The sequence below is a fragment of the Carcharodon carcharias genome, chromosome 3, assembly GCF_017639515.1.
Source record: "Carcharodon carcharias isolate sCarCar2 chromosome 3, sCarCar2.pri, whole genome shotgun sequence".
NCBI lineage: Eukaryota > Metazoa > Chordata > Chondrichthyes > Lamniformes > Lamnidae > Carcharodon > Carcharodon carcharias.
In genome coordinates this window covers 150403666-150429499 of record NC_054469.1, presented here as the reverse complement: position 1 = coordinate 150429499, position 25834 = coordinate 150403666, and the positions used below count along the sequence as shown (strand labels likewise).

General features: G+C 41.2%; 1 protein-coding gene across 1 annotated transcript in view; it reads right to left on the bottom strand.

Annotated features, from left to right (window-relative positions):
* Positions 1–25834, bottom strand: part of chn2 (chimerin 2) — a 383216-nt gene that overhangs the window by 69755 nt on the left and 287627 nt on the right. Inside the window, exon 7 of the mRNA XM_041184893.1 lies at positions 10709–10786. Coding sequence (XP_041040827.1) covers positions 10709–10786 — 78 coding nt within the window. The remainder of the gene's footprint in view (positions 1–10708; positions 10787–25834) is intronic.

The following is a 25834-nucleotide window of genomic DNA, read 5'->3' as shown; positions in this document are numbered from 1 at the left end:
TTCACATAGCCTCTGTGAATGTATGATTACTGCCTGGCCGAGGGCAGCTCCCTTGTGCTTTGTGATCAGGGTCATATCAAAGAAACGCAGCCATGAAATTTTAAAAGCATCTGATTCTTTGTCCGCCTTCAGCACCTGACCTCTTCAGGAGCACAGCGTCACTGGTCACAGATACTGAAGAGATAGGGCCAGCTCCACTTTAAAGGTGATGAGAGCACACAGAGAGAAAGACGGAACTCTGTGACGCCTGCCCATGACATTCACCGTTGAGGCACAGGTATCAGTGTCCAGGAGTGTGAGGCCTGACCATCACTATGGTCTGAAGGCTGCACAAAGCACAGTGAAGGAGCCCTTGAGGTTTCACATCTGAGTGACACGAACAATGCTCATCAGAACAAGGAGCCATAGGCAGGGAGACATTATTGGGAATTTATTGACACAAGTGAGCAGTATGTACAAGTGATTAAATTCCATGCTCAGGTTGTGCAACTACATCTTTTTAACTTTTCCAACCCTGCCGCTACGTCTTAGTGCTCCCTGGAAGTGGAGGCAGCCTGTGATTAGCGCACATCCTGTGGAGGCCAAGACCTGGAGGGCCCCGGCCTGCTGTGTGGCAATGGCATCCTCCTCTGCCTATAGAGCTGGAGCTGCTGAGGTCACAGGAAGATGGGATTCGGATGGACCAGATACACCTGGAGTTACCTGGATGGATGGCCCTGCAAGGGGGGTGGGGGGGGGGCGGTGGGTGTACACCTGCTGATCCTCCTCCCTTTGGGTGCTCAAGAGCCCCTGACTGACTCCTTGAGAAGGTGTAGCTGGAGTAAGATCAAGATGCCTGGCACTCCTCTCACATACAAATTGTTGGAGGCCATCTATCGCGTTAGCGATGGAGTTGAGCCCGCGCAGCAGTGCAGGAGCAACGTCCTGGACCAAGGTCTTCATGGCGGCCACCATCCTACCAGTGTTGACCATCGTTTCGTCGACATGCCAGCACTATCACCTCAGCCTGAAGGTGGACGGACTCCTCCACCATGCCTTGCAATCTGAGGAGCGCAGCAGACATCCCTTCCTGATGTTCGCGAACTTGCCTTTGCAGTTCCAGCAACTGTGACATGACTGAGTCCAGAGGCTCATCATCTGACTCAGGCTCAGCAGATTTCTGGCCTCCAGCAATTTTCTGCGTGCCAGAAACCTGGGATGTCCCTACTGCCACCTGCTGCGGATCAGACAGTGCAATGTGCTCACCAGATTGTGTTCCTGAGCCTACTGTAAAGCTAGGTCTCATGCAGGTGTGTCTCTCTGCGCTGGTGGAGGGTGTGAGTGAGCGCTGTAATGGGACTTCATGGAGAGTGCCTCCAGGTTCCCCTTCAGACGTTTCTTCAGGGCTTGACTGGAGGCCCTGGGTCATGGTCTCCGTCGGCTGTTTCCCAGATGTGCCTGCGGAAGCAAGGGGAAGTAACTGGTGCATGGCAGTGGCCTGTGAAACAGGACATATCAGTCACAGCATGGTTGTCTGATGGATGTTGCACTGTTGGATCCTCACTTGGTAGAGCACTGCTGGCCTCACCATCAGCACAGGAATGATCCAGATCCTCACCGGTCAGCTGGATGGCTCTGTTTTCAAAGCCTGTGAGGACCTTGCTTTCAGGCATTCATCCACTGGTCTGTGACCTCTCCCTCTTGTTGTTTGTCAGCTTGTCCTGCATGAATAGAAATGGAGATAGAGTAAGCTGGACGCCTGCCAGGCCAGATGATAAGTATGCCTGGCATACGTGGGTGGGGATGAGGACAATGAAGGCGTATGTAAGTGCGAATGGTGATGTCCCTGGAACCAGTAGGTAGTGGGGGCCCTGTGGATTTGTGATGGGATGTGTAAGTGTGAGAGTTGAGAGTGATGGCGGAATGGAGATCATCATTCTTCCTCTTGTGGCACTGGTTGGCTGTCCTCTTTTGAAGGGGATTGGCGCTGACCACTGCTGCTATCATCTCCCAAGCCAGATTGGTGAGGGTTCTGCCCACCCTGTGGCCAGAGGACATTATGACGAGCCTCCACTGCATCCAAAAGGTGCTCGAGGGATGCATTATTGAACCTAGGAGCTGCAGTCTTTTTGCCTTTCAGGGCCATGTCTTCTTTGCAGCAGTCCTGGGCTGGAAGCACTGAGATGTGTGCGCACGGCTGGAGTTTAAATATGACGCCCAGTGTGCTGAAGCGGCGAGGTGATAGCGCAGCGGACGAATGACAGTCCTCCCATCATGGAAGCGGCGTGTTTCCCAGGAATGCATAATTAATACGGCGGGTTTGGGATGATGTAGCATGAAAAACCGCCAATGCAGCCAGCAGGTAAAACAGTTTTACCAGCCTGCCACCGCACTTAGTGCAAATCTGGGAAGATTCCGCCCTGTATACATACAAAGTTAACTGGAGGGGCTTCTGCCTTGCAGGGCACATCTGACCTCTACTACTGCTGCTGCTGTATACTAAGTACAAAATCATGGAGTTACACATCACATCCTGTCTAGAGGTGGCTAATGATAGGCAGCAGTTTAAGATACGCCTACCTAAAGTTGCATGTACATCATATCACAATATTCCCTTTTTTCCTAAACTAAAAAATTACCTTTAGAGAATCAAACTATGTATATGACAACTAAAGAAAATTACATTGTGTCAGAACATAGAGATTATACAAAAGAATAAATTTATAAATATCTGAAACGAATCAGTGGTTTGCTTATCTGTCCGAACTGAGTTATAGTGATAAAAACAAAAAAACTGCGGATGCTGGAAATCCAAAACAAAACAGAATTACCTGGAAAAACTCAGCAGGTCTGGCAGCATCGGCGGAGAAGAAAAGAGTTGACGTTTCGAGTCCTCATGACCCTTCAACAGAACTGTTCTGTCGAAGGGTCATGAAGACTCGAAACGTCAACTCTTTTCTTCTCCGCCGATGCTGCCAGACCTGAGTTTTTCCAGGTAATTCTGTTTTTGTTTTGAGTTATAGTGATCTTGGTCGGAGGCTGCTGTCTGTTTTCAGCAGGTTGGTTAGGGGTGCTTTGTTTATGTTGCATCTTAGACCGTATTCTATTCTATTCATTTCTGGTTATGGTTTTGTTCTAATTTTCACACTGCCATGTCATTTGGTGTATACTTGAAACAATCTTGGTTCTGGGCATATGCTGATAATTTCTGCTGGATTCCACGTGCCATCATTTGGGTGTTGTACTTAAACTTTTTGCCTGATGTTCTGGTGGGGTAATTCATTACCCACATGCTGGTCGTGAGCATATTATCTGGACAGTGGCAAAGGCTTCTGTTGGCGCCATGGTGCCAAAGAATGTGTGTTCACCATGTGAAATGTTTGCTCACTTTGCATTTCATCACATGACCATATAGCTTAGCTGGACATTTCATGGATCTTATTTTGACGATTTCTGTTTTGTGCCTTTGGTCGATTAGAATGCTGTACCTGTCTGGCCTTTGGTTGTGGCTTCTCATGACGTTGAACCATTTATTCCAGCCTTTGTTTTCTGCATTAGCATTTCCAGTGTCCTCTAGTGCCACATGCCTTGCATATGTCATTAAAAGCAGGACAATTTCTGGGTGCGTGTGTGAGGCTGTGTCACTCACATTGCTCACCAAGCTTGCCTGCATTGGCTTTCGTACCAGTGGTGGACAAATTACAAATAGCCTGCAGACTGTCTACCCAGTAATATGACTTCATGCTTGCATCCGCTTTACAGTAGTGTTTTCATACTGTAAGTTCTGGCTTGGTACAAGAGGTCTTTTTGGAATGCTTCTATTGGGGTAGACACTATCAGGAGTTTGATTATTTCTGTCAGTTAGCTCTGGTGCTGTAAGTTGCAATCACACCCCTTGTCTCTGCATCTAATTATGTGTTAACCAATAGTCTCTGACCGTTGTTGACTAAAAGACATGAATTCCAAATGTGTTTGGAAGTTGAGCTTCACTCATAATTGATCTTTGAGCGTTGATCATATTTTATCTGGATTTTTGAGGTCCTCTTCCAACAGACCTGAAGTGTTCAGTCTGTGGAGACCTTCATTGCCTATAGCAATTTTAACTTTAATCGCTTATTCATCTGGTTTGGAAATATTGAGGTTCAGAAAACAGAGCTGTATGTGTTTTCGGAACAAATTAACCTCAGACAGGAGATCGGTTGCATTTCAACTGAGTGTTGGAAATGCTGTGGTCATCCTCTGGCTTTTTGCAGGATTAAGATTATCTGGAACAGTAACAAATATTCAGGCTTTTTTCTTTTTACAGCCCTTCACAACTTAATTTAGCTCCCTGAGTTGCAGTACCTTAAGTGGTCACAGGTATAGCTGGGCATGGGTTGTTGCTGGACTGCAATGGTGGTGCCGTTAAGCTTTTTTTCTTCTTTCCTGCACTTACTCTAAGTTCTGCCCACAAAAGTGATTTTGGTGCAGAAAAGAACTGCAGGCTTGAAGGGGGAAATTAAACAGAAAAAAATACTTTTTACAGCCTTCTTCTGGCTGTTGGGAGCTGTTACTGGATGGACTCTTCTTCCCTCGCCGAGTGTCCAGTGTTTAATCACTCCTCCACCTCCTGAAGAGATGGTCTAGAGCAGTAAGAAATTCTCTCTGAGTTCTGTTTAAAGCTAGACCCCCTTGGGTCAGCTATTTAATGTCTGTTCCTACACACACTGTGCACCAAAATGTTTAAATCACTTATGTCCTCCCTAATTTGAACAATTTTACCAGGACCTGGTGCCTGCTGACTGAGAAAGTGGCTGATCTGTACCCTAACTCTATCCACCTGCCTTGGCTCCATAATCTCTTAATATCCTTACCAAGCAAAAATCTATCAATCCCAGTTTAAAACTATTAATTTGAGCCACTTTCTACTGCTTTTTGTGGAAGGTATTCCACACTTCTACCACCCTTTGCATGAAAAGCATTTCTAACTTTTCTCCTAAATGGCGTGGCTGGGATTTTAAGGCTATGACTCTTTGCACAAGAGTCTTTCACCAGTGGAAAATGTTTCTCTCCAGCTACTCTGTCAATTCCTTCCAAAATCCTAAAAACCTTGATAAAATTACTTCTTAACCTTGCGTATTCTGAGGAAATACAAGCCTACTTTATGCAATTTCTTCTGACAATTTAACCTTTGTTATCCAGGTCACATTCTGGTGAACCTGCACTCCATTCCTTGCAAGGCCAATGCATCCTTTCTAAGGTATGATGCCCAGAACTGGGCACAGTACCCCAAATGCAAATAGAATCATAGAATGGCTACAGCACAGAAGGAGGCCAATTTTGCCCGTCATGTCTGTGCCAGCTCTCCGGAAGAGCAATTCACCTATTTCCATTCCCCTGCCTTTCCCTGTAGACCTGAAAATCTTTATGCTTTGGCTAATTATCCACTTCTATTTTGAAGGTCTCAATTGAATCTGCCTCCACCACACTCTGGACAGTGTATTCCAAATCCTAACCACACGTTGTATAAAAAAGTTTTTCCTCTTGTCTACATTGCTTCTTTTGTCAATTACCTTAAATCAGCATCCTTTAGTCTGTAACACCAGAAATATACTGATCTATAAAATTCTCCTGAAAAAATCATGAACTCTTCCCCCTCTCTGCTTTTTACACTATTACTATTGTGATGGGGAAAGAAAAACTATATTTTATATGGGGTGGTGGTCCCTTTAAGAAATAGGACCTGATTTCTGGTTAAAAAAATAGCTGGGTTCTAGTAAATGATCGTTGGAACAGGTTGCCTGGGAGATGAACAATAAAAAAAGGATCAACAAATTAATTATAGAAATGAGTAGGTTCCTAGAGGTGGTTCTCAGTTCAAGCAATTTAGTTTGAGAATTTAAACAAGCTGGAGAGAAGAAACATCCCTTTCAGCAGAACTTGGTTGAAATTCTGGGTGTTGGCAACAATTGAAGGATTCTGCTGACTGTGAATTAAGTTTCTGGTATAGCTGTGCTGAGGAGAGAGTGAGTTTTAGATACAAAATGCCATAGTTAAAGAATATTGGAACCAGAAAAGTTATGGCCAAGGCAACTATGCTTAAGGTGCCAGAGACACCTTTGTTGAATGAAGGTTGGACAGTTGGAGGAGATTTGAAGGGATAACCTTGTTGAAAGTAAACAGAAGGCCAAAGAAATCTCAACCTGCATACGAACATTGATACAGTATCCAGACCAAGGGGTTAATCTTCCAAGTTTTGTTAAGTATCTAACTTGAAGGTTTTGGATATAATTCGACATGGTGTAGAAACAAAGTGAAGCTTAGACATTTCATTTGGAATATAAGTAATTGTGCTTAAAAACAATATTCTTATCTATCCATTTTAGTCCAAAATGGATGACCTCACACTTAGTTGCACAAAAATCCATATGTCACAGTTTTGTGAAAAAAAAAATCGCCTTTGACATATTCTAGCTTTAACTTGGATTTATACTCCATTTTAATTGAGAAAAGTTTATGTTGTCTTCAAAATTTCCTACCTCTTTCTCCTGCTTTAGTATTGCCTCTTCCTCTCCTCCATACCCCTATACTTCTTCAGCTGGGAGGACACTCACAATTGCTGTCATTACTACTCCGTAACTTAGCGAAACAAGGTGTTCATTGGATCGCTCCCTCCGAGACACCCTGGTCCACTCCTCCATCACCCCCTACTCCTCAACCCCCTCCTATGGCACCACCCCATGCCCACGCAAAAGATGCAACACCTGCCCCTTCACTTCCTCTCTCCTCACCGTCCAAGGGTCCAAACACTCCTTTCAAGTGAAGCAGCATTTCACTTGCATTTCCCCCAACTTAATCTACTGCATTCGTTGCTCCCAATATGGTCTCCTCTACATTGGAGAGACCAAACGTAAACTGGGCGACCGCTTTGCAGAACACCTGCGGTCTGTCCGCAAGAATGACCCAAACCTCCCTGTCGCTTGCCATTTTAACACTCCACCCTGCTCTCTTGCCCACACGTCTGTCCTTGGCTTGCTGCATTGTTCCAGTGAAGCCCAACGCAAACTGGAGGAACAACACCTCATCTTCCGACTAGGCACTTTACAGCCTTCCGGACTGAATATTGAATTCAACAACTTTAGGTCTTGAGCTCCCTCCTCCATCCCCTCTCCCTTTCTGTTTCCCCCTTCCTTTTGTTTTTTTCCAATAAATTATATAGATTTTTCTTTTCCCACCTATTTCCATTATTTTTAAATATTTTTAAATCTTTTATGCTCTCCCCACCCCCACTAGAGCTATACCTTGAGTGCCCTACCATCCATTCTTAATTAGCACATTCGTTTAGATAATATCACCAACTTTAACACCTTTTGTTCTATTGTTGCTGACATCTTTTGATGATCTGCTTCTATCACTGCTTGTTTGTCCCTACAACCACACCAACCCCCTCCACTTCTCTCTCTCTCTCTCTCTCTCCGCCCCCCCACACACCTTAAACCAGCTTATATTTCAACTCTTTCTTGGACTCGAACTCAAGTTCTGTCGAAGGGTCATGAGGACTCGAAACGTCAACTCTTTTCTTCTCCGCCGATGCTGCCAGACCTGCTGAGTTTTTCCAGGTAATTCTGTTTTTGTTTTGGATTTCCAGCATCCGCAGTTTTTTTGTTTTTATATTTGTTTTTATCTCTGTGTTCATTGGTGTGCCTGACTGGTTCAGATGGATTCTATTGTCCACTACCTTTTTTCATGATGGGGAACACAGAGCCCCTATATTTTGCTCCAAGCAGTAGCTTCACTATGGCCACCAAACCATACTCAGCTCAATCAAATCTGTTTAACTGTGCATTGATGTTGGGATTTAAATTTATGGCTCTTATTAAAAAAGTTCAATGTTCTAAGGCGCAGCTGTTGGGTCACTGTTAACTTCTTCATGAATAAATCTTTGCAAATATTAATATTGACCAAATACCATTTCTTTCTAGAAAATGCACCACATGGGTTACTTAACGTCTGATGAAAGATCATACTGCATGTTGAAAATTTGAAACAAACACAGAATGTTGAACATACACAACAAGTAATTAGCACCTGAATGCAAAAGACAAGTTTAGGGTGGAACCTGTCATCAGGATATCTATTCAAAAAATGTGAACAAACTAACCTGTTGTGTATTTCCTGTTTTTGTTTTAATAAAACAAAAAGGCATATTGAAACTTTGTACAGAGTCTAATCCTGTAGGATTTGATGTGATTAAGGAAAGAATTTTGAAAGTTTTCATGTTTGTTTGAATATTCAGCAAAACTTGAAAAGCTGGACTAGTAAATTTTTACTGGGTCTATTGAATCTGATGTTTGATTGAACATTTAATCTTCTGCACATTATTCTACTTTGGTTGTTCCATTTTTAATTAAAACTGAGGTTGAAACACTAAGCATCCAGTTATGACTACTAGAAGCACAATGTATGTCTTTATCAGAGTAACATAGTACATTCATTATTAGTTGCAGCTATTTAAAGATGTAGTTAACACAGTGAAATTGTGCATGTTATTACAAATAAACATAATATCAATGATGTACAAAATTAGATCTATATTGTGAAAACATTAATTGACATCGTTATAGCTGAGAGAATGACTGAATTCAGCAGACACTGCACAATGCAATCAGGCAGTCCCAAGAAATTCATGCTGGTATTATACTATTATGAGGAAAAAGCTTCACACACACACAAGTTCCTGCTGATTCTGAACTGCATCATTAAGTTATTAAATTCTAATCTCTTTAATAACATCAGAATAATGGACTGCAAGGTTGCCATGAAGATATATTTACAGATAATAATTTCCGATCAATTATATAAAGATATTTATTTACAATTCATTGACATCTTCAGTGTGTATAAAGCAAACTGTAATACTGTTTTATTTCAAGGTTGAATTGACTCCGCAACTGTTTAAAAATAGAGCAGGACACAATATTTTTATGTTCTAGAAATAACCCTGCTTAATTGAAAATTTTTGATTTATTACAAAAACAAGTCTAGTTTTGGACAGAATGTTTAGAAAACTTTTTTCTTAGATGAGCACAATCTGAACAACAAAATAATATGCTAGATCAAATATACTGACTAAAATTTCATGTACAGCAGAAAATTCACTTTACATTGATCATGCTTACTTTTGTAAACAATTAATGGAAGAACTAAAAGCCAATCGTTTTCCAGAGAATGTAGTAAGGTTTATTTTTCTAAATAGTCACTCAGATTGTCAGCAATTCTCATATCAATCCTAAAACCCTTACTTGTGGGTAGAATTGTTGCACTGACAAAATGAGTTGATTCAAGCAAAAGGAATATGCTGACCATATGATATTTAAATTATAAGGGATGAGACAGCACAGACATAAGGAGTTTGTTAACCATAGTTCAATTGAAATTTCTCAATTAGAACTAATACACAGTAGACACTTCTTCACTTTTTGTTCAAAGGATGACTGGATGAATAATTGCTTTATTACACAATTATTTAATTAAAGTAGGGTAGTGGGACTAATTGGTTAGCTCTAGCAAAGAGCTGGCAAAGGCATAATAGGTTAAATGGTCTCCTTCTGAGCTGTGACACTATACAGCATCATGGTTTAAGAGTACTTCACAATTCATTATACTTACTACAAGAATGTTGAAATTTGAGCTGTCAAATATAAATAGTAAGTTACAAGCTTCTCACAAATGCACACACATGATTATCTGGTTGCTTGTTTCTGTTCTAGAAGGGTAGTGCAATGGCACAATGCATTGGAGGACAAAATTACCATGCAGGCGTGGTAAGAAAAAGGTGCAATCCGAAGTTGCTTGCATGACTGAATTCCCAATTTCAGTCAAATGATTTTGAGCAAATGCTGACTAAGGTCATCTACTTTTCCCAGGGGAAAAAACAAAATACAGAAAGGAGAGTCATCCCTCAATAATTCTCCTGTATTTCCTAGTGGCTAGTTTAACGCAGCATTGAGGACAAATACAACCCAATATCCCAACCCTCACCATTTCCAGTTGGTGTGCAACTCATGGTAAGCAGGAAATAAGGCTGAAGGGATTAACAAACTAAGTGCAACTTTTGTTTAGTGCTTAATTGTAAATTAAAAAGTAATACTGGTTTTAATTATTAGTTCAAATGCTTGCTGGACTGTTGAAGAAAATGTTAGGTGTTGCCGCAACTAGAAAATGTAGCTAACAAAACTAATTAGTAGCAATATTATAGTATGTACAGCAGTGGGTAGAATGAGATGGCAGCTGCAGTAATTGTAGGAAGTTCAGATACCAGCATAACTACACTGCTTTACAACTTTCTGCTGCAGAAACACTGCTGATCACAGAAGTTTTTCTATTAATCCACCTTTAATTAGATCCAATTAAACAGCAGTTAAATAACAAGCAGTAAAACAGAAAAATGATCCCTAACTCTGAAGTATATCATCAAAGTCAAAACAATGCATATTTGGAACATAATGTTTAATGAGTTTAAATAAATTTAAATAGCCACATTTCTGAGTGTCCTGCAATGTTTCATTTAAACATGCTAACGTGAAGTGAAAGTGACAATAGTTCTACAAAACTTCTTAATACTACATCAGTAACATTCAATTACATTTAGCATCAATAAGGTTAACCTTGGAGCATTTGCTAATTACAAATAATTCCAGCCTTCCTTCATTCAGCATTCTAATGACAGAAATTTAAAAGTCGGTCTTACCTTAAAATTGTGAGCTTTTTCATAATTGAAATGGTTCTCACTTTGTTTCAAGGCAGCTCTTCTGACAAGTGAGGTGATCTGTGAATAGGCAAAAAGTTTCAGAGGTTGCCACAGCACTGTACTCCTTCTACCCACTTTCATCCCTAATGCTACAGCCAGCAGTTCTTGATGCTGCTTGTCCTTTTTGGATTTGTGTATAACAGGAGGACATGCCTGTTCACTCTCTAACCAGAGTTCCTGAGACGGCATAGTGTTAGGGTCCCAAATAGGGTCTCTGTCCTTTGAGCTGTGAAGTTTTAGCGTCCTCAAGTTTGCCAAACAGCCTCTAATGTTAGCAACCAAAGTGGCAGCAGCTGCACTCCATTCTGTGAGACCTCAGGCATGTGACTTGAATGGGCTGTCTTGTGTGATGAAAGGGGTTTCTGCATCTGAATGAGCTTTAGCAAAGGCCTGTGTGAGCACTTAAAGCAGACGTGTGCTGCAGACAGAAGCTCACATTCATAAACCCTGCAAAACCTTGGCAACGGTTTCTAGACAGACGCTAGAGAAACTTTAGGCAGGGGGTAGTAGCTCTGCACCCTGAGACCACAGCAGATTTCAAAGGACTGATCCGTTCTGCATGGTACCACATTAAAGAAACTAACTCAGGCAGCACTGGTCAGATACTGCATCCAATTACACAGAAGAACAGACCCAGAAGTTGTAAGACTTTCTGACTGGGCTGAGAGATTAAAGTGCAGAAAAAAATCCAATCTTAGATTACGCCTTTTCATATCCTATAAGACACCAGTATCAGAGGAGACTACAATAGTTTGAGAGTCACCTCCCAGTTTAAAAATGCAATTCTGCATAGTGTTAAGAACTCATGCAATCCAATCATCTTATTATCAATCATCTTAATCCTATGCTAAAACTAAAATCAAAATTTTGTGCAAAAGCAGAAATCTATTACACTTCCTAAGTAACACCATTTTAAATTTGCCATGCACAAATTATCTGTGTATTTGCTTAAAAATGTAACTATTAGAATATAGCAAATTTAGAAAAGATAAATATAAAATTCTTGTGGGCTATAGCATTCTTGGCTGTGTGAAATACACTATCTTATAACATGCATGTATATTTGTCTTTTCTATCGGTATATAACATGCTGATCTAAATGCATCCACAGGGTTGATACTAATATTAGGTATAAACATACCAGAATGAAACTAGATTTTGATACACATTTTATGTTCCATTCTTCACTTCAAGATTTCTGAAACAAATTGTTATTTCCTCCTAGATCCAGAGATTCCATGATGGATTTTGGATCTCACAAAACACTTGCAAAATTTAGATTTCTTGTGCCCTTAGAGGTTCAAAATAGCATCTGCAGCATGCATGCACAATTCTGGTGAGAGTCATGGTGGCTTCCATTCTGGTGCGTGCATGTGCAGTATATGCTGAGCAGGCAGTTTATGATGTTAAGCAGTTAAATCATTGATTGATGCCAGTGCTGCCAATTTGGAACTCAATGCTGACTCTTAAACACAACATACGTTCAGCAGCATGAAGAATGTAGGTTTGCAGGCTTTCCCATGGTGCAGGATGAAGCATAAGAACATTGGACTTAGCAGCAGGAGTAGGCCATTTGGCCATTCAAGCCTGCTCTGCCATTTGATAAGATCATGGCTGATCTGGTGGTGTCTCAACTCCACTTTCCTGTCTGCCCCCTTGACTTCCTTGTCTATCAATAATCTGTCTATCTCTACCTTGAACAAATTAAATGACCCAGCCTCCACTGCTTTCTGGGGAAGAGAATTTCACATACTAACAACCAACTGAGAGAAAAAATTTCCCCTCAACTCAGTTTTAAAAGGGAGACCTCTTATTCATAAACTGTATCCCCTAGATCTAATCTCGCCCACAAGAGGAAACATCCTCCCGGTATCCACCCTTTCAAGGCCCCTCAGGAACTTTTACATTTCAATAAGATGTTGCTGACTGCACACATATTGTTTAGTGGGATTTAGGGACAAAGCATAACTGGTCTTTCAAGGAGCCAACAGTGTAAGTTTCTATGATTGTTGAAAAGTGGATTGTAGGTGAACTAGAAGGAAGCATGGATGAGGAATTATAGTAATGAAGAGAATTGAGAAGTTAGAATTTTTTCATGCAAGTTGAAAAATTGACAGGTGACTGAACATTATGATGGATTTCGATAACATAATTAAGGTAACATTATTATAGAAACATCCTGCGGAGACTTGATAGGGTGGATACTGGGAGGATGTTTCCACTTGTGGGGGATTGAGAACCAGGGGACAGAGTTTAGGAATAAGAGGTCTCCCTTTTAAGACTAAGATGAGGATATTTTTTTTCTCTCAGAGGACCATTAGTACGTGGAATTCTCTTCCCCAGAGAGCAGTGGAGGCTGGGTAATTGAATTTATTAAAGGCAGAGTTAGACAGATTTTTGATAGACAGGGAGTCAAGGGTTATGGGGTCAGAGAGGAAAGTGGAATTGAGACCACAGACCAGATCAGCCATGGTCTTATTGAATGGCAGAGCAGGGTAAAAGGGCTGAATGAACTACTCCTGTTCCGAACTCCTTTATTCCTATATGTTCTTAAGATAAACAATGAGATTATTTCCTCTGGTTGGCAAGACAGTAATAAGAGACCACTGGCCTGATTTAATTCTGTGTAGTAAAGGGATGGGACTTGAATGAGTTAAATTCTTGCCCCAAAGATTTAAGATTTTTGAAAGATAAGGACGTATGAAACAGGAGCAGGAATAGACTGTTGGCCCCTTGAGCTTGCGCTGCCATTCAGTACGATCATGACTGATCTGCTGCCTCAACTCCACTTTCCACCCTCACTTCCCATATCCTATTGAATCCCTGAGAAATCAAAAATCTATCTACCCCAGCCTTGAATATACACAATGTTGGAAATCCACAATCCTCTGGGGTGGACAATTCCAAAGATTCACAACCCTCTATAAGTGAATACATTCCTCATCTCAATCCTAAATAATCAACCCTTTATCCTGAGTTCCTGTGTTCAAGGCTCCCCAGCCAGGGGAAACAACCTTCCTGTCAAACACCTTCAGAATCTCATATACTGCAATAACCTTTCATTCTCCTAAATTTGAGATTATAGGCCTAATTTATTCAGCCTCTCATCATAGGATAATCCTTTCATTCGACAAACCAATCTGGAGATCCTTTGCTGTACCACTTTCAAGGTAAGTCCTTCCTTAAATAGGGAGACTAAACTATCCACAGTACCCTTAGTGTGGTCTTGCCAAAGCCCTATACAATTGGAGCAGGACCTCCTTATTCTTATACTCAAGGTACCTTGAAATATTGGCCAACATGCCATTTGCCTTCCTAATTGTTTGCTGTACGATCATATTAACTTTTCTTAGCATTTTATGCTCCCCCAATGGGTTTTTAAGCAGTGGGGGGTGGGGTGGGGGGAGATCAAATTGCAGGGATAGAATTCCTCCAGGTTCTAGCCTGTGCCAATCTTGCAGCGATTTTAAATTGTGTGTGTGTGTGTGTGTGTGTGTGTGTGTGTGTGTGTGTGTGTGTGTGTGTGTGGGGGGTGTAAGGCCTCAGACCGGAAGCTCGCCCTTAACCCTGTTGAGGCCCTTAAGTGGCTAATTAATGGCCGTTTCCCACCCAGCCTCAATTTTTAGGTTGGTGGGCGGATTGAAACTCCATGGGGGAAACCTGAAAGTGAGGAAAGTTAGAAGGGGGAGGGGCACCCTTCTAACTGGGAACCACCCTTCCCCCCAATAAGGCCCAGTGACTTCAGGATCTCCCTCTCCCCCACCACCACCCTATCCCTTGAGACCCCAATCGCCCCTCTCACAACCCCCCAGGCCTTCCCTACCCTGGGACTCCTGACATTTACCTGGGTTTCTGGTTCCTGGGACTTAAGTCTCAGGCAGCTCTATGAAGTTCCTCTTCCGGCCACTGCAGTGCTCTACAAGGTGGGACTGCCTCCCGACTGAGAGCTGCAAGTTCCGCCTATTGCCACTCAGCACTCGCTTGAGCATAAAATGTTCCCCACCGACACTTTGGATGGCGAGGACTCTGCCCCCACCTTCCTAAAAATTCAGGCCTTTGTGCTTCTTGTACAAGTTACACCCAAATCTCTCTGAACATGAACATTTAAAAGTTTCACGTCATTTAAAACATATTCTGTTTTTCTGTTCTTATTATCAAAATGAATACTTTCACACTTCCCAAAACCATTTTCCATCTGCCATCTTGTTGTCCATCATTTAACCTATCTACTTCAATTTGTTGCATGTCCCCTCATCACAGCTTACATTCCCAACTAGCTTTGTGTCATCAACAAATCTCCTTCGAGAAAATTTTCCAAACCTGTGACGTCCACTAGCTAGAAAGGCAAGGGCAGCAGAAGCACATGAACACCACTGCTTGAAAGTCCCACTCCAGCCTGACTTTGAACGATATCTGACAATGAAGCTGTTCCTTCACTGGGCCAAAAAAGTGGAAGTCCCTTCCTAGGGCACTGTGATTGTACATATCCCACATGGACTGCAACCGTTCACCACCACTCTCTCAAGGGCAATTAGATATGGACAACAAATTGTGACCTTTCCAGCAATGTTCACATCCCATGAATAAACAACAAAAACAACAGGATACATTATTCTTAGTCTCTTTGCCTAAATTATTAATATAGATTGCAAATAGCTTTGGCCCCAGCACTGATCCTTGTGGCACTTCATCCGTTAAGCCTGCCAATTTAAAAATGCCCCATTTATCCCTATTTGCTGTTCCCAATCTATTAAAAAATCCTCCATCCATGCAAATTTTTTACCCCCAACTCAATGGATGGATTAGAGTAACATCTTTACACAGAGGCCAACTACTTAGAATAAGGAAATATGTGTCACAATCCATTATAAAGCATAAAACATTTTTTTAAAAAAAAGAAAATTAGATTTTGGGGTAAAAATAACGACAAGGCTATCAGTGTTCATCATTATTAAAAAGTAAATCGGAGAGCAACTTACAGTGTACGCACATGTGTAGTTAAGCACATAAATCAGGAAGTTGCTGTCTGAGCCCCTGCTCCTCCAGAAGATTCACTATACTGCTATCTCACCATGAGACTCAGCATTCAAACACATGGAAAGACATTTAATCTATCACTTACGTGATAGATACCCACTAAATGTGCCAGAAAAATGTTAGGGTTTGTCGGTTCAAATGTAACTGAATTTGTAAAGCTATGATAAGACTTAATTATTACCAAACAACCTCACTGGCACTGAAAAACAACTTTTCTAAGTATGGATTCTTTTTCCTTCAGATTTTAGTTTTTGTTGGGAGGTTTTAAAACTTTTTAAAAAAAAACTTTTTCAGTCTCCTTTATCTTGCTTTCACTTTCTGTGAATGATATGGTTTTGAATTAACTTTTCGAATTTACACTTCCTGGTTTATATTCAGTATACCTCAGCAACATTTATTTAAGCTGATTGGTTAAAGGGATAGTTGCTTGGCCTGTTCACACATGTCCCAGATCCTTATAGAGGTTTGTGCGCCATTTTCCACTGAAAGAAACCCATAAAAAGTCTCGGGCTAAAGTAAGTGTTATAAATGTCTTGAACAAATGAACAAATAAAAACTTTACTATACAAGGTTTGAAAGATAAAAGAATTCACTCTATCTATTTTATACTCCAACATTCAGATTAAGTACGGGGCACGTGAATTAAGACCATAAGACATAGGAGCAGAAATAGGCTATTTGGCCCATCGAGTCTGCTCTCTCATTCAATGAGATCATGGGTGATCTGGTAATCCTCAACTCCACTTTCCTGCCTTTTCCCCATAACCCTTGATTCCCTTACTGATTAAAAATCTGTGGTCGAACGCGCCATACTGCACAATAAATGCCAAATGTGACCAAGTCAGATTCCACGGATTTCTCAACAACCCACCCAGATGTCAGTAACACAGTCAACCAATCTCATGAAATTCTGCCTCTCTCGAGGGATACCAATCTTCACCTTCAAAAATCTCACATTGGAATTGTCTCCAAAAGTCGCTCCAACTCTGACGGCTTAATGATGGCCCATCTCACAGGGTTTCAATCTCGTCTCCTGAGATTCCATTCCTCTAGATTCCCAAGTCTACACTTGAGCACCAAATTAAAAGGTACTTCAGATCTTCGGCTATGCCAAACAGAATGCAACTGCTCCAAAGGGATACCTTTGCCGCAATGAGCTGCGCACAAAGTCACCAACCTTTGGTTGCCTTCTTGGACCTTCAGGGTTTCCCCTGAGCCCTCTTTGATTACTAGGGCCTCTCTCAACCCCACTTCAGCCTTTTCTCTAATTGGCACCTGTTTCTGTGCTCCTCTCTTTTTCCCTGAACTAGGACCTGTCTCTATACCTTGTCTCTGTCCCTTACCTGGGACTTCCTTTTAGGACCTCTCCCTGTCCCTCTCCCTTGTCCCCTTCCTGGGACACTTGCTGGCTATGGTGCTCTGCACCCAGTCACCTAACCCAGGTTTTCACACCATTTTCCCACTTGCGCAGGTAGGCTGGGCCCGCAGAATGTGAAAACGTAAAACTGCGTGTGTCAGCCCATTCGCATGTGCACATGCACAAGAGGTCCAAGGTCCATCAAGAGTTTAAGTTCCTGAACTCTGCGCGGTCCAATGAGGCAAGTATGGTTTTCATGACAGAAGGAGAGCACAGGTAAACAACTGCTTTCTTGCTGGAGCAGGGCATCTTGCAGTGTTCTCACTGTTAGACTTTTTTCTGCACACTCAAATCAAATAAACTTTTGCATTATAGCTTGCTGGAAGTATATGTATATAACAGTGTGGCAAGGGCAATGGGGCACCTGGTACCTTAGTGAACAGCAAATGAAGGGTGGGACCAACAGTATATTTCCTTAACTAATGAGAATTAAGGATTGGGAAACAAACAGATTAATAATAAAGAGTGAAAATTGTAGAGAATCAGAGTAAAGCAGATAAAAAAAGAGAAAGAGTGGGAGAGAAAGATAGGATTAAGAGGTGGGAATAGAAATGAGATAGAAAGGAAAAAAAGGAGAAATTAAATTTAAAACTTAAAATGTTTTAAATCTAGCAACAATTTACTGCATGCAGGAATGAGACTCGAGCTTAAAAATACTGCAAAAGATTAACTCTGATCTGGATAAAATTTACTAGTAATTAGATGAATCTTATATTCTAATTACGTCAATTTTTTTTTAAAAAAAACTCTTCTTATCAGAGTCCTTGGCTTAATTATTTAGACCACATTGAGTGATGCAAATCCAGGTTGGAGCAAAATCTATTGGCCTGAATTTTTCACTCATCAAGGGCGGACAGGAAACGGGCCCCTGACTGCGATCGGCCCTGGACCACGATTTCACGCTGGCTGGCCATTTATTGGCTGAAACACGCACTGGGAAAGGCTCAGCATTGCCTCGGTGGGGGCGGGCGCCAACGTCACTACAGGTCCTGGTGAGCACTTCCAGTGAGCTCCCTGAAGGCAGACAACTGCCTCAGGGAGCTCCAGACCTCCACAGAATAAACAAAACAAAAATGCTGCAAAATATGCCCATGCAGCACAATCAAGCACCTGAAGGCAGACTTCATAAAAAACCAGCCTCCAGATTTCTCTCTTTATTTTATTTCCCTACAGAGATTTTATCCCGCCCTGGATCGAGGTTGGAGCAAAAATGTAAAGGCCGTCTGGCCAGTCCGCCAACTGTACAAGTGAAAGAGCCACGAAAAATCACTTTCAATTTCCTCCTTAATTGCCCGCTTAATTGTCAATGGGCGCACTTCTGACTGCCGCACGTACCCACTGAGTGAGATATCACGTGAGTGCACAATGATGTCGGGATGCTTGCCTGACGTCATCTTGCGTTATTTTGCAGCTGGACAGGTCGGGCATGTGCCCACCCACGGGACGTAAAATTCTCACCATTATTTTTCCTGCAGTGACTGCAACATGTATTTAGTTAAAGCTTCTTGAGTAAAAGAATGTCTTTCCGCTTTATCAAAAAAGGAGAAAAAGGTAAAAAAAAAAAATAGGAAGCAACAAACTAGGAGCAGGAGGGGAAACCCAAAAGCATGATTGAAGACAAATATTTTCATAAGATTATTTTGGTGAGAGACAGAAATAATGGGAAAAAAAGAGGGGGAAACAAGACAGGGACAGAGGAAGGAAGGAAAGGAAACAAGAAAGGGAAATAATGGTTAAAAAATTGTTAAAGTAAAGATATTGGGGAAATGAGCATAATTTTGATTTAGTTTGACTGTAAAAGACTTTTATTTATTCATGAATGTGGGCATCACTGGCTGGGCCAGCATTTATTGCCCATCCCTAACTGCTCTTGAGAACTGAGGGCATTTACAAGTCAACCACATTGCTGTGGGACTGGAGTCACATGTAGGCCAGACCAGGTTAAGGGCATCAGATTTCCTTTCAATGTTTTCATGGTCATCGTTAGGCTTTTAATTCCAGGTTTTTTATTGAATTCAAATTTCACCATCTGCTGTGGCAGGATTTGAACTCAGGTCCCCAGAGCATTACCCTGGGTATCTGGAGTAGTAGTCCAGTGACAATGCCACCACGGTGCTGCCTCCCCAAATAAGGGAGGAAAGACGTGGATTTTAAATGATGGTGGCTTTAAGTCAATTAATTATGACTTATAGAGCCAAATACAGCTGAATGAGGGTGGGGGTGATGCATACAGGGAGTGACGCGTGTGTGGCTAAGTTCTGGATATGTTGCATTTTTTGAAGGCGTAGATAAGAAAATAGGGAAAAGTAAACAGAAAACAGGGGACAATAAGGAAAAAGCATTTGAAAGGTCAATTTGTATGCCAATAGAAATGTGGTTGAGGGTTTCAGTAACAAAACAGATACAACAGAATTCACAACATTCTAAGATAAAAAGCAGCATTTTGGGTAACAGGCTGGATGTGTACGGATCAAACTGAACACTGAGGTGGGCAATAAATGCTGGCCCAGCCAGTGAATTCCAAATCCCGTGAATGAAACACAAAAAAGGTTCAGCATGAGCAAACTGCAGGCAATCATGATTCGCCCAGAGGTGGGTGGCTGCCAGCAATCAGAAAATATAACAATAATGCTGTCAGAGAATATTGTTAGTGGTCATCAAAATACAGGGACTGTAGAAGCTCACCCATGGAGGAGTGTGAAGTTGATCAAAGGTGGCATGCAGACGATGAGAAGGCAGTCATGAAAAGAATCCAGTACACCAGAGGTAACTGCATGGGCATGTGAGAAAAAAACATTTGAGGAGATGTAGTCACTGCATTGGGATATATAGCAATGAAACAATGAAAGAGTGGTTCCGTGAGGTTGATCCATAGCGAAGAAACTGTGAAAAAGAATGGAGTGGTCAATAATGTTGAAGGTGGTGGAGAGGCTGAGCATGGGCAGTGAGCATTATTAGAGTCAGACAGGATATGATTGGTGACTTTCACCTGGGTTATTCTCAATGAAGAAGAGTCATATGGACTCAAAACATTAACCCTGTTTCTCTGCAGTCAGACCTGCTGAGTTTTTCCATCTTTTTCTGTCTTTATTCTCAATGCTATTGGCCACTCTAGCCAGATTAGTGGAACCCTACAGTGTTGGGATAGTTGAATAGTGATCACTAAGTTGAAGGATCCTGAAAAGGTGAAGTTTACAGGTATGGTGGTTAGCTGTTTAATCTGAAGGGTTTAGGGCTTTTTATAAAGAATAGCTAAAGCCAATTTTAATGGGTTCAGAAAATGTGTGATGAAAAAGAGATGTTGAAAATTTCAAGGAGTGTGCAGACAAGTGATGTTAGGGTGGGAGGGGTGTAGGTGGCTAGAAAATGGCTGCAGAATTGTGTGATTGGCTTCACTGAGAGAAGAATTCTGATCTGGACTAGAGAAAATGGAGGACAAGGTCATGGATGCAGTGGGCTGGGATCTGCAGGTATTAGATGAGGTGGGAGCAAGGAGTTAATGGACATGCTAATCTGGTGATTATGAACTAACTGTCCAAAGATCATCACTTCAAATCTGCTGCAGCAAGCTGTGAAACTAAATTCAATAAATCTGATAGCCGGAAGTTAACGCCCAACACATTCACAAATATCCATCAATGGGCCTGCCCAGATTGGCCTACATGATTCCAGTTCCACAACATATTTGAAACAGCCTAACAAGCACCAAATGTTGGCACAATACGGATATTAGTCTGTGATGCCGACATAACTAAAACAGAAGCAGACATTGTAACCAATCAATACTAACAGAGCAAGTGAAATGTCAGATAGAACTATTAGGAATGACCCAGAAACCATACCAGGACAAAGCTCAAGTAATTCCAGCCCAGGCAACCCTATAAAATCCTCCTTGCTATTATCTGGAGACTGATTTCCAAGTTAGGAGAATTTTCACACAAACGAATTAGGCAACAACCTGGCATAATTGCACTCAGGCACATTTTTCAGCAACATATTTTTCAGACTATACAACACAAGCACGTATGTCCTGTTTTGCCAACCAAATTAATCCACCAAAGACAGAGACACAGTAGTATACTGTCAGATGAGCATGGTTCAACTCTAGATCCCATGAAGTCTCAACCTCAGGTCAAACAATACTAGGGAAAACTTTTGCTGATACTCACCTATTTCACAACCTCAACTCTTGCATGCTGAACGCCTGGAGGAAGCAAGAGCATGAAATGCGGTTTGGGTGGAGGACTTGGATATCCATCAACAATCCGTACAAAGTAACACTTCCACTGATTGAGCTAGCAGAGTCCTGAAAGAAGCTGCCAAACGGGTCCTACATCAGGTTTTGAGGGGGTCAACATGAGGGAGTAACCTACCTGACTTTATGCTCACCAATGCAAGTGTCGCAAACACATCTGTCTATAGTCATTTGGTAGTACAGAACTTGAGTATTGCTGAAAAAAGAGACATGTCAAAGCTTTTCATCTTGCACTCATCAGGACACTTTGGAAGAATGCAAAGGGGAGAAACAACAAGTTATACTGCATGTGAAGAGAGTGCTGATTGGTTGGAAGTGGAGTCTGAACGGTAGAGGCATTGCCATGGAGAATGCACCAATGATGATGACTGACAGTTAACTGCCAAGCATTGTTTGAAATTTAAACCAGGCAGCTTGACCCTGATTGGTCAGGGCATTGCCCTGAGGAATGAGTCAGCAAATGGCTGTCACTTATTTTGTTGAGCTGAAATAGGTGCAATGTGTCTACATGTTCTTTCTGTTTGCAAAGAACAGGGCCCTGTGTATTAATATATGTAGCTTCCAGTACACACAAATGCGCCACACTGCAAGCCTGACTGACAATCTTAAATTGGTTGTCAGCATAATTCTTAGCACATTGAGGATTATTTAGCAAATGTTGTCCAATCACGGAATCACATCTAATGTTGAACGCTATGTTTTAAGTTTTGCAAGCACAGGTTGGTTGGGTATGGCCTGTACCTAGCCATTCTGTCTGATATGATCCACCAGTCTTTGGGATGTACGACCTCCATACCTAGCATCACACTGGCAACGAAATTAACATACCGCATAGCTCATTTGTAAGATAGGCAAAACATCTTTTTGGTTGGTGACAGCATCCTGTTAGTGGCGAACACCACTCATGTTGCTGTGGCATAGTTGTAGTGTGAAACAGCTAGCTTCCTCCATTGCTCAAATTTTTGATATACCTTGCCCTTCCAGGGTAATCTGAGATAGACTGAACACTTATCAACCGAAATTGACGGCCTTAGGCCCATTCATGAATGTGTGAGATATACAGCTCAAAATGATCTGATCAGGGCAACCATTATTCCGCAGGATGCCTTTGATGTGCCCTATTTCAGCATCAAACTTGCATCGGTGAGCAAATGGCTCGGACCCTATTTACAAGGTTGTTGATAAAAACAATCTTAAAGTGTGCGGAACTATAAGAATTGCAACGCGTTTATTGACCAGTGATGGTAGGTTTATGGTAGACTGTGGTAGAGAACCCCCTGGCATATTTCTCAACTAGTATGTCAAGGAAGGGGAGTTCACTAAGACATATAAGGAAATTATTATATGCAGCTGCAGATTTAAATATAGCACATGTATCATCCACATATCGAAATATGCGAGGGATAGGAGGTTAGGTGTCATTCCATCGAAGACATGTTTCTCATGGAGCCCAACAAAGATATTTGCGAGAGCTGGGCCTGGAGGGGATCCCATCACGACACCATCACCTTTGAAATGGAGCAATCAAATGAACTCCTCTTCCTTGAAGTACTAGTTGAGCAATCTACCAAGGAGTTCTCTACCGCAAGCCTACCTTCACTGGTCAATATTCACGTTGGGATTCTCAGTTCCACGTGCTATAAGATTGGTCTTATCGGCAATCTTGTAAATAGGACCTGAGCCATTTGCTCACGGTGATAGCTTGATGCTGAAATAGGGCGCATCAAACGCAACCTGCAGGATAATGGCTACCCTGATCAGAACATTTAGGGCTGTACACCACACAAATTCGTGAGGCTGTCACTTTTGGCTCTGAAAAGTGCCTATTCAACCTCAGATTACCCTGGAAGCTAACAGGATGCTGCCATCAAGCCAAAAAAGGCGTTCTGCCTATCACACATACGAGGAATGTGGTATATCGAATTTCAGTGTCAGTGAGATTCTAGATATGTAGGCTGTATGTTCTGAAGACTGGTGAATCGTATCCCCAGCCGCTGCTCGCAATGCGCAAGGTACAGACCATACCCAACCAGCCCGTGTTTGCAAAACTCAAAACAGTGTCCAACATTAGATGTGTTTCTGCGATTGGACAACATTTATTAAATAGTCCTCAATTTGCTAAGAATTAGACTGATCCTGACAATCAATTTAAAGTTGTAGTGCAGTGTAGGGCATTTGCATGTACTGGAAGCTACATAAATTAATACAAAGGGCCCTGTTCTTTGCAGACAGAAATAACATGTACATACATTGCACCTGTTTCAGCTAAACAAAATAAGTGACAGCCATTCTCTGACTCATTGCTCAGGGCAATGCTTTGACCAGAGTCCACTTGCCAACCAATTAGCACTCTCTTCACTTACAGTATAAATTGTTGTTTCCCCCGTATATTGGTATTCTTGCGAAGTGTCCTGATGAGTGCAAGGCAAAAAGCTTCAACAAGTCTCTTTTTTCAGCAATACATTTGTGTATGTTAGTATTGGTGGGGGAACCATCACATAGTCCTTATTGAAGATAAAGACTTGCCTTCACAATGAGGAAATCCTCTATAATACAGCATGACACTACAAAAATGATAAGTGGATCAAAATGCAAATCCACGTTCATGAAATGTCATGGGCCATCAGCTGCAACATAATTGTACACCGCCATTCACAGCCTATCACACCACTCCTCCCTCCATTCCATCAAGCCAGGAAATACATCCTGGTTCACTGCAGAGTATAAAAGGGTGTGCCCGCAGCAGCCCATGCAAACCCTGCAGTAAGGCATTAGGCTAGTGACTCAATGATACATTGCAATGTAATGTGTGTTACTGTACATTTGTAAACAGAAGAACAGACCAGACAATCTTTTTTTCATGTATTTGTCATCCATTTAACATTTGTGCACAAGAAGTCAATTATGCTACAGGGAATGGGTAACATGGCTCTGTTGATCAACTATTAATAATGGATTAAACATGTAACAAATAGAGCACTGCTCAAGTGCCATGCATGTATTATGCCTTTACAGATGTTTAAAAAAATTTTTAAAAAATGGAATCAATGACATATAATAAAGTAAAAATATAAGGGATCTAACTATGAACTTAAACCAAAGTTTTAAAAAAGATCCAATAAAATCTTTCAAACATTGATTTCAGATACTGGAGAACAAAATATTTCAATTTCTTTATAATGCCATCTCTCATTGGTGACAGAATAGCAGTATCTATTGGTGGAAAATAATATTACATAGCAGCTTCCTTTTGTAAGTAATTATAATAAAATAGTAAGAATATCCAGTTATGTGGCATGTTATTGCATAAACATTAACATCTGTTCAAAAGCCTTGGCCTACTGGCTCTGGCATACAGCCAAAGCAAAACTGTACTATGGCCTCAAGTGCTTCAGGCCAACAGAAGATTATCACTTAATTATTCTGAATGAGAACAGTTGAACAATCCATCTACACTTTCTGGCTTTTAATTAATGCACTTAATTAAAATTTGCTAGGAATACTAGTTTCAGGCCAGTGATCTTGTCAACCAAACTGGCAGGACGTATTTTAATTTCAAGAACTAAACGTCTTTTGCCATCAGGTTTAATGAAACTATATAACTCCAATTTAATGAGTTATTATTCTGATCCTGAATATTTATTATAGAAAAATTTATAGAAACATAGATTACAGGAAACCATAACTCTATGTGATAAAAAAACTCAATGTAAAGGTAACAAAAATAGAACAACGCAAAACAAAATAGTGAGTAAGCTAAAAGTACATGGATAACAGCTGCAGAAACTTTAGAGAAGTAACTCACTTCACACCAAACTAAATAGCTTATACTTTTACCTTTAAATACAACTGAAAATGTAAAGGTAAAATCTAGAATAGTACGGTGGGATATACAACATTACTTTGTTTCAACAAAAATCAGTGTTGCTACAGCAACTTTAATCAGCAAAATCATGCTCGAGGTACAGTAGCACAGGATTGCTACGATCTGTTTGTTCAATATAAAATCATGACACATTTATCCATTTCAAAATGCAGCGATCAAACAATCTGAGTAGAAACACAGTGTGGGAATGAGGAAAAATATATATAAATGGGTCACATGAAGGGATGTCGAGCTTTTGTACAAACACAGGAATGTTTTGTAAACAAACGGACACTCCAGTTCAATTGCTCCTTTTACCCTTTATTTTCCTCTAAAGAGATATTTCTTTTGTTTTGACTCTTGGCAGTAATTCAGAGTTTTTAGGGTTAAAAGTTGCATTAAAACATTTCAGCAAAAAGCAACATGTTTTATTTAAATAGAGAAATCCATCAGTATTTTTCATTTATTTGTTAGCCTTTAAGAACTAAAACT